A 15,639-nucleotide genomic window follows, 5' to 3' on the forward strand; every position below is an offset into this window, starting at 1 on the left:
AAACTTTGCAATGTAGACTCATTTAACAGAATGGTTGTTTATATGTACCCACTTTTTTAGATTCTGCTGATAAAGGAATCCGGAAAAGTATGAGGTACAAGGTGAAAGCAGGAAACACGGTAGAGCTGAAATGCTCTTACAAGTCTAATTTGGCTTCAGTGTTTTGGACTTTCAATAACAAAACCTTGAAAATAAGCCCACCTAAATATCTTCTGCAGAGTACCTTAATAATACTCAATTTGACAGAGTGGGATGCCGGCACTTACCACTGCTGGTCAAAGGAGACCATAATGGATAAAGTGTTTTCTCAGGTGGTTATGAAACATGATTTGGAGATTGAACGGACACCAATCCCCCTGACGAGCACAGCGCAATCTACAACACAGAGGAAAGAAAGCATAGAGACCACTCGCTTCTATGTACTTGCAAAGGGGACCACCAAAATGTCAACCACTCAAGCAGCGACGCCATTTGTCGGCGTAACCAATTTAAACAACAAAATAACACCCACAGTATCTCTTATGGAGGTATACAGCTCCGTGGCTGATGTCGGAGTTGGAAAGGCTTTGTACTTGACAAACACCAATGATTGCTCCCTCCTTATAATCTTGGTCATCCTTTTCTTCTTCCTTTTCGTCTTGTTGTTGACATACAATTGCTACAAGGGATTTCTTCCAGCCACTTGTCTGAAGTATCGTGATGCTATGGTGCATGGGAAGAAGAAGACCCCTCTCAACCTGAAAGACTGTGAACAAGGGGTTAAAGAAACCTTGGTGGAGAAAGTGTGCCCCGAGAACCAATGCGGCGATACCCAGAAAGCTCCTCATGACACCGGTTACGAGACCGAGCCGGACTGTGGCAATGGGAACATCACACATAAGGAAGATGAGACGACCCCAGAAAAAGAAATGGACCAACCATTCGACGTCAAGTGTGAGATAAAATATGCAGATTCCGATGGCGATTGAAAGACTTAATTGGGATTCAAGCGTTCTGAGCCATAAGCAAGAGGGCTATGTTGCAGTCCACTCCATTTCGTAAAAGGAAGCGTGGATATAGGGATGTTCCCATCTAAGCCCTGAGATACAACTGGATTCTACCGCTTCATTTACATTCCTTTTCGATGTTTTTTGTTTTTTTTCTTCTCAGCAGACTGATGACGTATATTCAGTCATTGCACAATACCGAATTATGAAGTGAATTCCAAATTGGAAGTTAATCGTTTATCAGATTGGTAAAAATCTGCTCACTTGGGCCCACATAGGTCCCATCTGTTCTCTTTTAGTACTTGAAGGTGAAAAGTTAAGGGCAACTTGCTTGTACATATGTTCTGCGTAGAATTTGCCTCCTGGCTTTTTGACAGATATATTTTTAAGTTGATTTGCTTTCTCAGGGAGAAAAAAAAGAACAATTTTTGGTGTCCTTCCTTTTACGATCTACGATATAACACAGAAATTCCACACGTTCTACAGTCTACACTGGAACCAGAGCATGAATATTACGTGGGGGAGATGTAAATAATCCCTGCTTTCCGCAATGACATCTTGGTCAGGGTTTCAAAAATGAGAAGTGACTACTTTAATATACGCCAATGTGTATTTGGACGATGAGGGAAAACAAACTGTTTCAGCAGAGACGTTCCTTTTTAGTAATATATTTTACCAGTCGACACACTGGAGTGAATGCAGTATCTTATAAGCTTGCATCGACATAAAGACTGAAATCTGAAAGAACTCTAGCGGTAATATTGCTTAGGGCGTACTTTCCATAGGCTATATACAAGACTGTAGGGGAGAATACACTGTGATTCTTGCTGTTTATATTTCTCAAAAATGTCTATTTTTCTATACCAGTTCTGTATAAATGTCAAATCAGAAAGCCCTAAAATAAAGTATTATTTTATTGTTTTGAGAGAATTGGCCAGTGTTGTGACTCGTTGGCTTTCACACCTTTACAGTATTGTTTTTCATCTTCCATATGTCTCTTTCCTGTACTTTAGTGCGTGTGTTTTATTTTGTTGGGTTATACTTCTTTATTTTCTTAGTTCCCTTTTCTCTCTTCTATCCCTGTCTCTGTCACACAGCCTCATCTCCCATACTTTTTCCTCCTTCCGTCACTTCCTTTGTGTCTTCTATGGCTTCTGAACTGCCTCCTTCATTATCCAGCATGCCACTTGAGGTTCTGTCTAGTACAGACACAGATGTACTTAAATTGCTCCCTCCTTTCCTAAGTGATCAGGGCCAGCTGGTTCATGTCCATGGATCGTTTCACCTCTTTTGTCATGGAACTGGTAAGTAGCATTAGTTAGTAAGTGTGCATTATGTCTGTTATTAACCAGGACTATCATCCCTTTTTTGTGTGTACAAAGCATATACACAAATTTAATATAAAATTGTTCTAATCCAACATCTCAAAAAACAATCTCTTTGTGTAGACTACATCTAAACGAACCTTACGCGGGATGACTCTTGGCTGAATAACCGCTTGAAAAAGTGAATTCAAACGATAGTTCAGTGTAAGGGCTCCTGTCCACGGGCGAATTCTCACTGCGTTCCCTGCGGAGATAATCCGGCCGCAGGCAATGCAGTGAACGCTTTTCATAGCGTTGCTATGGAAAGCACGGCCCCCCCTGTCCACGAGAAGAGAATCATAGCGATTCTTCGCTCGCGGCAGGCAAATCACGTCAAGCCACGAATTCGCTTTGCCGCGAAATCTCATCCACATGGCTGGCTGATCCCGGCATCAGCGGCCGCAGGTGGGATTTGCCACAGAGAAATTCCAGACGGAATTTCCGTGGCAAATCCGCCCTGTGTGAACCCAGCCTAATATTGGGATAAGTGCTTCTGTTAACTACCATATTCTAGATGCGCTTTGAATAAAACTTTGATGAAAATTCCATATATTAAAAAGGAAAATGGCTTATTTAATCAAATTAATAAAATTTAAAATAAACATAATAAAGAAGCAGCATAATTGGCAAAACCTTCCTTCAATGTCCTCTATTTGAAAAGAATCAGGTCTTCGGCAAACCGCCGTGACTTACTTTCGTTTTTGGCCACAGCGATACTGTGGCTGACACCGGCTTTTAGCACTCCCCATAATTAATGAGGTGCGCTAAATGCCGGAAAATAGAACAGACTCCGCTCGAAAATCGCGGCACGGGAGCGCCTGTCTGAGGGGCTCCATTAAAAATGCTGCAGTAATCGCGGAAAAAAGCGTCTGTCTGAGGGAAGCCTAAGGCTGGGTTCACACTAGGCGTATTCCCGTCGAAAATCCCGCAGTTTGACCGCAGCCGAAACCGCGAGATTTCCGACGGGAGAACCGCTGCTGAAAAACCCGCGGCGGCTTTGAAGCGGCCCGGCCGCTCGCTTTTCCATTGCGGCCGGCACTCCCATAGAGGACGCCGGCCGCGACGGAAGTAAACAATAAATAGACATGCTGCATTCTTTTGAAACCGTGGCTGTGGCAGCCGCGGTTTCAGCCGGACTTACCGCAGCGGATTGGCCGTCTGAGAAATCTCATCCACATGGCTGGCTATGTGAACCCAGGCTAAAACATCAAAAGGCCACTGCAGCAAAAACACATTTTTCTATCCCTGACCCGCTCACTTGATCATCAGATTCCTGGTGCCGCTGTAAACACGGCAGCTCAGGAAGCAGACTGCGCTGTCCTTAGGGCAGTGGCCTGGGTTGGCATTGCCGTTACAGCTCCAATTGAATTCAAGGGGAACTGCCCTTGTAGTGATATCAGTGCTGTCTGTTTCCAGCACTGACCACATTAACAGCGGTGGTGAGAATCCCGAGAGGCAGACGCCCAAAGTCCCGGGCAGCCCCTTAAAATAAGTCATTGTACTTTTTGGGTCTGAAGTAATCTTTGTTAAGCCAGGTCATTGATAAAGAGTAATAGTCCCAAATATTTGATGACATCACAGGGATTGTGTTCATGGCTTTCACAGACCAATATCTGTCCCTCCAAGTATATGTGTAGCCTGTATAAACAACACTGATAAGGAAGCACAATTCCCCAAATGTTTGAGGACACCACAGGGTCTGTGTGTTTTTGTTTTTTCCAGACTGCTCAACAAAAGGTAGAAGCGATCATCCTGCCGACAATCTACAAGTACCCAGCCTCCTATTGTCCTCTGATTCCATTTACAGCAGCCTGTTATATCTGGTTTACTCCATAGTCCAACAACCCAGTTTTATGTAGCTTTGCCCATGTTTGCTTCCAATGTATGCAAATAGGGACAAACCTGCAACACTGAAATAGCCACCCACGCCAAGACTACATTTGTATTAGGTTGCTTCTAGTTTGTAACAGTTTGAATATTGCTTTATATTGCTAACTTGTTAAATCTGTATTTCTGTCCCTTTTGTTAATCTTAAGCATACTCTATTGGACTGGCAACAGTAAGTACTGGCTTTCAAAAGAATGTACAGAACAGCTTTTTGTTTTCGTTCTTCTGTTAATGAAATGTAGCCGAATTTAAACCATTGACCTTTTTTAAAGCTGTCACTTTAAAATACACAGAACTATGCAGCCACATTACATTTAACATCCTGTTCTTCCCAGATTATGATGAAACACTGAAATATACTGCACCTTAATGGGTTCTCCCACTTCTAGCTGTTTTCAGATAGCTCTGTACATTGTGCAGTGGCCCAGATTGGCATTGCAGGCTGAATCCTATTGAAGTTAATGGGACTCAGCCTGCAGTACCAACCCAAGCCACTGCGCAATGTACAGAGCTGTCTGAAAACAGCTCGAAGTGGGAGAACCCCTTTAAGCTGTATGAAGTTATGGAATGAGATCCTTTTAAGACTACTAGCATTAATATCACAGTATTGACTACATAGTATAGTCCTAGCTTCAGTGTGTTTTACTTTCACTTTAATCTGCCAGAAATCGTTCATTATTGATTTTTCTAAGACTATTGGGAAATGTCGAAAAAGTGTCCTTGCTGCACATAATAGTTCATGTATACTTTTTCCAGTGTCAGTGTGTTCTAGTTCGCTGGGCTACATCTCCTCTGTGACAGTTCTGATTCATGCAGGGCCATAGCGCTCTCATTGTACTCTAAAGCCACTTTCACAGAGAGCAGCTCTACTCTGCATGGCTCATATACACCAATCAGCCATAACATTAACCCCTTAAAGACCACTGGTGCGGCTTTTGACTGCCTGTATCGGCAGTCTATGTATGAAGAGCGATTGCAGCAGCAACAGCTGTGATGAGCCATGCAGCTCATCAGGGCTGTTTACCTTTTAAATGCCATTGTCAAATCTGAGAGCGGCATTTAAATCCCCCGAACGATGTTTGGGGATCCCGTACGGCCCCCCACGATGAGATCGCAGGGAGCTGTGTGGGTGTCATGGCATCCAGGGGCCTTTAACTCGTTCTACAAAAAACAAGCCCTCATACAGCGGCGTTGATGGATAATTAAAGGAGTTACAATTTTTTAAAAGGGGGAGGAAAAAAAGGAAAATGGAAAAACAGAAAAAAGCTCCGTCACTAAGGGGTTAATATTGGTAAGCCCACCTCATGCCACCAAAGCAGCTTTGACCCATTGGGGCATGAACTCCACAAGACCTCTGAAAGTCTCCTATGCTATCTGGCGCCAAGCCATTAACAGCAGGACATGTAAGTTGTGAGGTTGGACCTCCATGGATCCAAATTGTTTTTCTAGTACCTCCCACAGATACTCAATCGGATTGAAATCTGGGGAACTTGTAGACCAAGACGACACCCAAGACACTTTCTTTTTCTGCAAACCATTCCTGAAGATATTTTACAGTGTGACAGGGCACATTCTCTACCTGAAAGAGGCCACTACCATTAAGGAATACTGTGGCTATGAATGGATGTACTTGGTCTTGTTTAGGTGGGTGGCACACGTCAGAGTAATATCCACATGTATTCCTGGACAACCTGCAATACCATTCTGGGCCACTGCACAGTATACAGAGCTGTGTGCATCTATAGGTTTTTTAAAAATTTCCCAGAGGTCTATAATTTGTAAGTTCTAAACCTTCTCTTTTTGTGCTTTAGGGCCAAAAGATGCACATTTTGTGTGGATAAAAGATGGAATAAAAATGGAGAGTTGCGCTAAGGATGCTATCCTCCCACTGGCTGAAGACAATGTGCACATCCTCAGCTGGGTGAGAGATGTTGCCATTAAGGATGCAGAGTATCATTGCACAATTGAATCAGAAGCTGGACAGAAGTCTGCGAAAGTGTTCATTAGAGTAACAGGTACAGATTCTTTACTGTCTCCACCTCTTGTGATGCAACATTCCTAAAAGATCTATGTACTTAAAACATGCTATTTGGAAACAGGTATGTCTTAAGATGTAGATGTTGATCATCTGTCCCTACTTGGGGTGCCTGCACACACACAGCACATTTGCTGCAGGTTATTTGCATCAGACCTGCAGAATATTTGTAGCCTTTGCTAAGGAGACCATGAGAAGCTGCTGAAAAGGTGTACACCCCTTGTAAGAAGAAAAAAGAAGTTGCCTTTAGATCCATGGTTCAGTGCTGGCTTCTAGCGGTTATCTTCAGTCTCAGACAGGAATGCCATATCGCATGTCACCAGTGTGTTAGTGAGTGTGGAGATCAGGCAGTGTCGCCTATCAACTGCAATTTCTGTTAAGCAATCTCTCAGACTGATTTAAGCTGCTACTTGGCAAAAGAACATGGTAAACAGATAATAATCATTCTAGGGGGACTGCTTGCGTAGTGCCCTCGCTAAACAGATAATCATTCTAGGGGGACTGCTTGCATAGTGGCCCTCGCTAGACCAAGATTATTCTGCTATGTAGAACGCTTTTTGTGTTGATAAATACTAACTTTCTGAGGGTTTTAATTCAGTAGCGCATCATTTGCTTCCATTATTTCTCCAGGTTCAGTAAATCACGGCTGGTCAAATGAACTATCAAGATGGAAGAGTGCTGTTAGCGAGCACAGCAACATAATGGAGGGCTGGAAAAAAACATGGGTACAGTGATTGTGTGATTTTATATTGGATTTTATATATTTTTTTATCATTAAATGTTATATCTAAGTTTATACATTTATTTGTAATTTGCTTGTTCTAGTTCTCCCCATTAAAGGTATGTATGATATTGTTTTAATTTACATTTTAAATTACCGTATGTACTCGAGTATAAGCCGAATCAATAAGTTTTACTACAAAAACTGGTAAAACTTATTGACTCGAGTATAAGCCCAGCTATACTCCGGTATATACTAGGTAAAAAAAAATGGTCATCTCCCTGCTCGGCTTTAAATTCCCTCGCCATCAGCTCTGTGTAAGTAAGTGCTGTGATTGGATCGAGCGCCAGCCAATCACAGCCGTCACTTGATAAACCAATCACAGCCATTCAGTGATGTCATTCACTGAATGGCTGTGAATGATCGAGCGCTGGCTGTGATTGTCTGGCACTTGATCCAATCACAGCGCTGACAGCAGGGCACTTCAAAGCTGAGCAGGTAGATGACAGCAAGGAGAATTCTCAAGCAGCTTGCCGCACCGCTGGGAAGACCATCGGGCCAGGGACACAGACGCTGGATGGGACGTGGTAAATACTGCGTTTTGGGTTTTTTTGGTTGTTTTTTTTTTACCTCACTCAAGTATAAGCCGAGGGGGGATTTTTCAGCATAAAAAAGTGCTAAAAAATTTGCTCATACTCTAGTATATACGATAATAAGAAACTATAATCTTTAGATAAATAGCACATGTAATCAATTTAACAGCGACTAAAGAGTGAGCTGCTGAGGTAACTACACACAAAACGGGGAAGGTTAATAAAGGCACAAAACCCCATATTGTAATCTGAATTATATTAGTTTGTTTCAAGCAAAAACATGTAGCTTTCCAAAGTAACAATCATCTAAACTTATCTGTTCAGCTTTTTAATAGCAACATTTCTATTTGTTTTTCTTTTTTTCTTACATTGTAAATTATTTCCCCATTTCCTGTTTTGTAGAGCTTCATTGGTTAAAGTCTTTACTTCAGTTACTCACTTCCTCTTTATTTTTGAACTTTAGTTTTGGACCTTACTTCACTCAGGTTTATAAACATGGTCACTTCTACAAAGGGTTGAGCATGGATTCATGTCAGTCTGCCATAGCACTTAACCTGATTAAAACTGTCCCAAGGAATGTGCTGAAACCGTTCTCTGTTATTGTAGGAGAGCTGCAACAAGAAGGACGGCAATTAGACAAAGTGGCAAAACTGCAACAAGACAGATTCCTGGAATAAGCAGCCAGGCCGTCATCAACAGTGTTGTGTTATGGGCCTGGGGAAGGGGGGGACTTTGTTTATGATTTTGCTGCTTCATGCAATTAGCTCTTCTGTATTTGCCAATGATATAGTGTGAGATTTTGAGGATACTGCCATTTTTTGGATCAACAAGACATTTTTTTTTCCATTCAACCTTTATGGGGAGCAGGGGCATAACTATAGGAGATGCGGTTGCACTCGGGCCCAGGAGCCTTAGGTGGCCCATAAGGCCTCTCTTCTCCATTTAGGGAACCCAGTACTATGAGTAAAGCATTATAGTTGGGGGCTCTGTTACAAGTTTTGTATCGGGGCCCGGGAGCTTCAAGTTACGCCACTGATGGGGAGAGGGACTGTAATTTAGTATTATGAGAATTTGCCATGTGAAGTTATGAATTTTATTTAGTTTATTTTGAAAAATGTGAAAATTCATATTTTGCACTTATTTTATAACTGTATAACCAGCTTAATCTATAAAATCATTGCTAGCCTACATAGGGAATTCTGAACTAGGTGAAGAAACTGACTCAGTTTACAAAGTGGTGAATACCTTTTGACCATTCCCATGGAATAAAATTGATTTGTATGTATTATGTCTTTTGTTTATACTTTTTTTTTCTCTTTTCACTAAGGCCTCCTGCACACGGGCGGAAAATCCGTGGTGGGATTTCCCACAGAATTTCCGCCCGTGCCTGCTGCCATAGGATTGCATTAGATAATGCAATCCTATGCAGACAGCCGTGATTTGGCCGTGTGAGAACTCACGTGGTAAACAAATCGCGACATGTCCTATTTCTGTGCGAGCTTCGCAGAGGCCTGCACAGAAACGTCATGGCTGACACACCGGCTCTGCGCTGCGCATGTACCAGCTGGGTGGCAGCCGGCACAAAGCAGAGCGGAGAAGATGCTGGGAGGAGGGGAGCCACAGTGGTCACTGCAGGGGCACGGCTTGCATATTCTCGCAGCGGGGTCCGACCCGGCTGTCTGCAGGAGGCCTAAAGAAAATCTGTCTTGCCAGGCATGTGTTTAAAACTGTATATGCCATTACTAAGCAAAGAATACAGTTGTTGAAGACATTGCAAACTTCCAGTTCTTCACTGTTGATATGACAGGTTTGTTTTTTTTAAATTCTTTATACATCTTTAAAAAGACAACCATTTGGGCAACGAAAAGCCCAAGCACAGCAAAGAATACATCATGAACTACATGTTTTAAAATAAGCACACCACCATGGACAAACAGAATTATTCCGATTCCAAAACTGGGTGCCTGCACCCATCATCATAGTAAGGAGACCAAGATTGAAGATGCGATGATAAAATAGGGGTGCAAGCATTGGGGATCAGTCTATGGGCTCAGTCATAGGGCGCATCAGCACCCGTACACAGGCGCCGATGCGCCCGTGTGACTGAGCTGTTACTGCAGGAAGAAGACAGCCGTACCTGAAGACGGACATCTCTCTGCAGCGCTGATGAAAGAACACATGACCGGCAATGAGGCCGGTCATATGTTCTTTCTCCCGGCGCTGCAGAGAGACGTCCGTCTTGAGGTACGGCCGTCTGCTACCTGCAGTAACACGGGCGCCGACGCGCATATGTGACTGAGCCCTATATGAGTAGACTGAGGTGATGAGCATTAGGGTTAACCTAAATCCAGAAACAAAGAAACATTGCAAAACAAAAGCTACATACATTGGTAGAGAGATTAGAGGAGGGGAGGAGAGATTAAATGAGGAGAGTGCAAAGGGTGTAGTATTAGCAGAAAGTGGGGTTGAATGGGCAAGAGAGGAAATGGTAGGGGTCGGGGATAGGATAATTCTTGATGGTTACCTATTGTTTGGAATTTGCATGGTGGCAACAGTCGTAATATTCTTTGGAGATGGGATGCATCATAATTAGAGATGAGCGAGCGTACTCGGAAAAGCACTACTCGCTCGAGTAATTTGCTTTATCCGAGTATCGCTGTGCTCGTCCCTGAAGATTCGGGTGCCGGCACGGAGCGGGGAGCTGCAGGGGAGAGCGGGGAGGAACGGAGGGGAGATCTTTCTCTCCTTCTCTCCCGCCCGCTCTCCCCTGCTCCCCGCTGCGACTCACCTGTCAGCCGCAGCGGCACCCGAATCATCAGGGACGAGCACAGCGATACTCGGATAAAGCAAATTACTCGAGCGAGTAGTGCTTTTCCGAGTACGCTCGCTCATCTCTAATAATAATACTTATCATCTGGGAGTCCAATCCCACCTCTGATTTTGGGTAAAAAAAAGAATGGAGCGATTTCCCCGTCTATATAAAATGAGTTAGGTCTACATTTAAAGGCTGGGAGAACTTATTTGGAATTCTGACTGGGAGAGCCTGGAGGGTGGTATAGGAGGGGAGGAAGACTACTATTCATATTTATAATTGCACAACAGCCAAACCAAGTATAGAAGTTTGTGGACCACTTATGAAGGTTGTCTCTAATTGTTATCATGAGGCTTAAATGGTTTCGAGAAAAAAAAGAAGCTAGCTGCTTTGGGATCCAGACTGCCAAGTACGTCAAAGCTTCAGAAGTCTAACGGAATAGGAAGGTCTGTACCAACAGGTTTTGTAGGGGGGAGGGCAAGGTGATATTTATTGCTTCAGATTTCAAGAAGTTTATTTTAAAGTTAGATACTCACTGAAAAGTGTGAAATTCTGCTAGGAGGACCGGAATTGGATTCTGCGGGGAGGTTATGAAGAAGAGCAGGTCATCTGTCATCTACCTAAGTAGCCATTTTGAGTTGCAACTCCACAAAATGAAAGCCCCTGATAACCATATTGGCTCGCACCCTCCGTAAAAAGGATTCCAGACAGTATTGCTTTTTTTTTTTTAAGTAGTTCTGATTTTCTATTGCTTTGTCAAGTGTGTTGACTCCTCAATTTGATCTAAAAACTATTTTTTGTATGACAGTTGTATTGTTACATTGTTGTTGGTGATGCAAAAACTAATAAAAATTGTCAGGGAAAAAGAAGTCTTAGTGCAGAAGTATGAGTATATTTACATCTGCTTATGTTGTGTTTTTTGTATTTTGTGTGCGAGACTTCATTTTTCTTGGTTTGAAAATTGACCAGGCTGGAGAATCTATGCCAGAGATAAAACGTAGGATAGCATTGGGGCGAAGCGCAATGCTAAACATGGACAAAAGCTGGAAAAGTAGGGATCTCTGTATAGCAACTGAACGCAGGATAGAGCAAACCACCATGTTCCCCAGAGTCATGTGTGGATGTGAAAGCAATCCTAGGGTGAATGCACACGGCAGATTTCAATTGGGGAATCCAGAGCAGGCGACCGCCTCCAGATTACGCAACAAATACCGTCCATAGCATGCAGTGCAAAACTTATTCTCCATGCACACGAGTGGAAACCAACTGCGGTTTCAGCTCGCGGATGAAAAATCACAGCATGTTCCATTTTCCTACGAATTCCACACTGACTGCTTCCTTTGAAGTCAATGGAAGCTGGACGGGCCGCAGATTCCACGGGAAAAGCAGAAGTTTTTTAAAAATCTGTACTGCGCATGGCCGATGGCGAGCCGTGTGGACCATCTGCAGTACAGAAAGAAGAAAATGAAAGCAGGTACGTGCAAACGCCGCTGCTGCCAGGGCCGGATTTTGCTGTGGGATATCGTATGCGGGATCCAACCTGCCCATGTGCATGCGGCCTATGGCTTCTAAATAAATACAAGGTTAACTGTTAAAGGGGTTGTCCCGCGGCAGCAAGTGGGTCTATACACTTCTATATGGCCATATTAATGCACTTTGTAATGTACATTGTGCATTAATTATGAGCCATACAGAAGTTATCAAAAGTTATTCACTTACCTGCTCCGTTGCTGGCGTCCTCGTCTCCATGGTTGCCGTCTAATTTTCGCCGTCTAATGGCCAAATTAGACGCGCTTGCGCAGTCCGGGTCTTCTGCTCTTCTCAATGGGGCTCCGTGTAGCTCCGCCCCGTCACGTGCCGATTCCAGCCAATCAGGAGGCTGGAATCGGCAATGGACCGCACAGAAGCCCTGCGGTCCACCGAGGGAGAAGATGCCGGCGGCCATCTTCACCGGGTAAGTAAGAAGTCACCGGAGCGCGGGGATTCAGGTAAGCGCTGTCCGGTGTTCTTTTTTAACCCCTGCATCGGGGTTGTCTCGCGCCGAACGGGGGGGGGGGGGGGGGGGGGGGTTTGAAAAAAAAAAAAACCCCGTTTCGGCGCGGGACAACCCCTTTAAGGCCCATTTAGACGGGACAAGTGTCGGGCAACTGCATGGGAGCTAGTATCACTGGCTCGCAGCAGGGAGGCTGCAGAAGATTTCTCTCCTCGGGTTCCAACGCCCCTCTTCATCGACATAACATAGCGGACTGCTATTTACACTGCAGCATAAACAATGGACAATCAGCTGATCGCTCAGTGTAAATAGCAGCTGTTCAGTACTGAATGGCCACTATGTTACATCAATGGAGAGGGGTGGGGGAAAAAAGCAAGAAGAGAAATCTCCAGCCTCCCCGCTGTGAGCCAGCGATACTAGCAGGTGCACGGGAGCTGTATGTGCGGGGACGAGTGTCAGTCATCGTTTGCCTGACATTCATCCGGTATAAATGGGTCTTTAGACTTCTTCACAATGTGCTTAGTTTATGTAACCGACTTGTCTTCATAGCTATGAACATAAGCAGTGGATCAAACCATTCTCTTCCCCTGCAGTCAGCAGTAATATTGCAAGCACGGAGCAATAAAAATACTCCCTCAGATTAGCAATTAACTTCGTTTTAAGAGATTTTTTTTTTTGTAAAGCGAACCATGCGGTGCAGAAAGCTTGTTTTTCTTCAGTAATCTCCAGGACAGAACCATCTCAGATTGCCTCCTGGTAGGACAGGAAAAACAGTGGTTTAAAGCACCCCACCCTCCTCCATGTTTTTCCTAACCTGTCAATAGGCAGATATACAGAAAGGTGCAGGGAGCTCTTGGGAGTTCTGGGCCATGAAGATTAAGTTTTTTTGTTTAATGATCGGAGGCTGTTGTCTCCCTTCTAGAGTTGCTGTTTTCCAAAACGCTGCCGGGGGCAGTTCTCCCTAGCTTAGCATCCTCTTGACAGTGGCCAAGGGTGGTTTTAAATGAAGGAGAACAATGGATGGTGCTGTCATGCTCCTAGTTTCCCACCTAAGCATGCACCTGACTGTTTGCTCGTAATGCACTGATGCGGTATTATGTGCCGCTGATGTCACGGGTGTAGCTTACTGGCCAACGTGTTTGGAGTAGGCATCGCTTTCTGATGCCGAGCGTCACATGGGAATGTGGTGTTGTCGGTGGAGGGAGGGACGTAGCGTGCTCCAGTGATGGAATACTGACAGTCAGTATAAAAGACAGGAGACATACGGGAACAAGCCTCCTTGTCCGAGTTCCATTTTGGGCTGAGTACAATTTGCCTGCAGTGCCATCAAGATATGAGCACTCCAGCATCTGACAACCCAGAACTGGCTACAAACCCTGGTATTGTAAGTAACCCATTTGGGTGTATCATACAATTTATGTCTAAATATATTTACAGATCCTTGTCCCTGTGGTTCTGCTAAAAGTAGGCTGAAAAATGTACTTAATGTAAGAAAAAATTATTTCCAGGATACACTAAATCTATTTGGCAGACCTACTTTGACTGACTCTGCAGCTTTCAGCACGTACTGCAGCCATGTCTAAATCTACTAGAAGAGTTTTATGGCTTAGATCCTGGTCAGAGAAAATTGCTTCAAAAATGTTGTGCTTATTTCCATTCCATGGTCAGTTGCTCTTTGGGCTAGACTTGGATAAAATCTTGGAGAAAGCTTAAGATGGGAAAAGAGGTTTTCCTGAAGAAAAACCACCAAAAAGCCTTTTTTCGTACGTAAAGGGGTTGTCCGGCGGCAGCAAGTGGGTCTATACACTTCTGTATGGCCATATTAATGCACTTTGTAATGTACATTGTGCATTAATTATGAGCCATACAGAAGTTATAAGAAGTTTTTCACTTACCTGCTCCGTTGCTAGCGTCCTCGTTTCCATGGAGCCGACTAATTTTCGCCGTCTAATGGCCAAATTAGCTGCGCTTGTGCAGTCCGGGTCTTCTTTTCTCAATGGGGCCGCTCGTGCAGGATGCCGGCTCCGTGTAGCTCCGCCCCGTCACGTGCCGATTCCAGCCAATCAGGAGGCTGGAATCGGCAATGGACCGCACAGAAGCCCTGCGGTCCACCGAGGGAGAAGATCCCGGTGGCCATCTTCAGCAGGTAAGTAAGAAGTCACCGGAGCGCGGGGATTCAGGTAAGCACTCTCCGGTGTTCTTTTTTAACCCCTGCATCGGGGTTGTCTCGCGCCGAACGGGGGGGGGGGGGGGGGGTGTTTAAAAAAAAAAACAAACCCGTTTCGGCGCGGGACAACCCCTTTAAGGGCAAACTCAACAAGCTAGCAGAGGTAAAAGCAAAACGGAACACTGGAAAAAGGTAGAGGAAGAAACTTTTTCTTCAACCCCGACTCAGAAGTAAAAATCATATTTGGATGACTTACTGATCGTAGCCCAAACCGAGGTGCTCTTAAATTCTCATCTACTAATAACTATCCAGCTTCTTCAGTCTTTGGGCTGGAATCAATTGGAACAAATGGGAAATAACTCCCATTCAGAGAGTGCTTTCTTGGAATAATTCTGGACTCAGAAAAGCAATGTAGACAAAATACAAAACCTTCAGATCAAAACCTTTCTGAACCTTAAGCTTGTTTTATCCAATGAACTGCTAGGGAAACTAACCTCTTGCATTCCAGAAGTAGCATGGGCCCAGTTGCATACAAATATTCTGCAGAATGCAATTCTTTCTGTCTGGGACAAGAAACACACTTTTCTAGTCAGAAATGTGGTAAAAGGGAATACTGTAAAAAGCCTACAATGGTGGCTATCGAACATCAATTTGACGAGGGGGTTCACTTTGTTTCAAGGACCTGTTCAGATTCAGATCACAACAGATGACAGTTCTTTCAGTTGTGGGGGGCTCAGATGACCTTTATCAACTTGTTCGTCACTGGGAGGGAACAAGGCACATTTCTCTACAGAGTCTTGCGCAAATGATATTCAGTTGGGTGGAGCAGCATGTTCTTTCCATCTCAACAACTCAGCTGAAAGGAAATCTAAATACAAAGGCAGATTTCCTTGGTTGCCAAACACTAGATCCAGGGTAATGGTCTCTTTCCCTAGAGGTATCTCAGAGCCCAATATACAAATGGGGATTCACTCAGAGCTCTTTCCAACAGGAAAAAATTGCAAAGTAAACAAATTTTTTTCACTCAATCCACGAGATTATCCTACTGCAGTGGATGAATTGACGCAGAACTGGGGCCACA

General features: G+C 44.0%; 1 protein-coding gene across 2 annotated transcripts in view; it reads left to right on the forward strand.

The window, feature by feature from the left end:
• SEMA4D (semaphorin 4D) overlaps positions 1-8,871 on the forward strand; it is a 71,387-nt gene extending 62,516 nt beyond the window's left edge. Inside the window, exons 16-19 of one of the 2 annotated variants that reach the window (XM_066604055.1) lie at positions 2,084-2,290; positions 6,049-6,252; positions 6,903-6,997; positions 8,193-8,871. In XM_066604055.1, coding sequence (XP_066460152.1) covers positions 2,084-2,290; positions 6,049-6,252; positions 6,903-6,997; positions 8,193-8,222 — 536 coding nt within the window. In that variant the 3' untranslated portion in view covers positions 8,223-8,871. Of the gene's footprint in view, positions 1-60; positions 1,917-2,083; positions 2,291-6,048; positions 6,253-6,902; positions 6,998-8,192 lie in introns of those variants that run through there. The other variant, XM_066604054.1, reaches the window with a different exon arrangement.
• Positions 8,872-15,639: the final 6,768 nt, after the last annotated feature.

This window comes from Eleutherodactylus coqui, chromosome 5, assembly GCF_035609145.1.
Source record: "Eleutherodactylus coqui strain aEleCoq1 chromosome 5, aEleCoq1.hap1, whole genome shotgun sequence".
In the NCBI taxonomy this organism is placed as follows: Eukaryota; Metazoa; Chordata; class Amphibia; order Anura; family Eleutherodactylidae; genus Eleutherodactylus; species Eleutherodactylus coqui.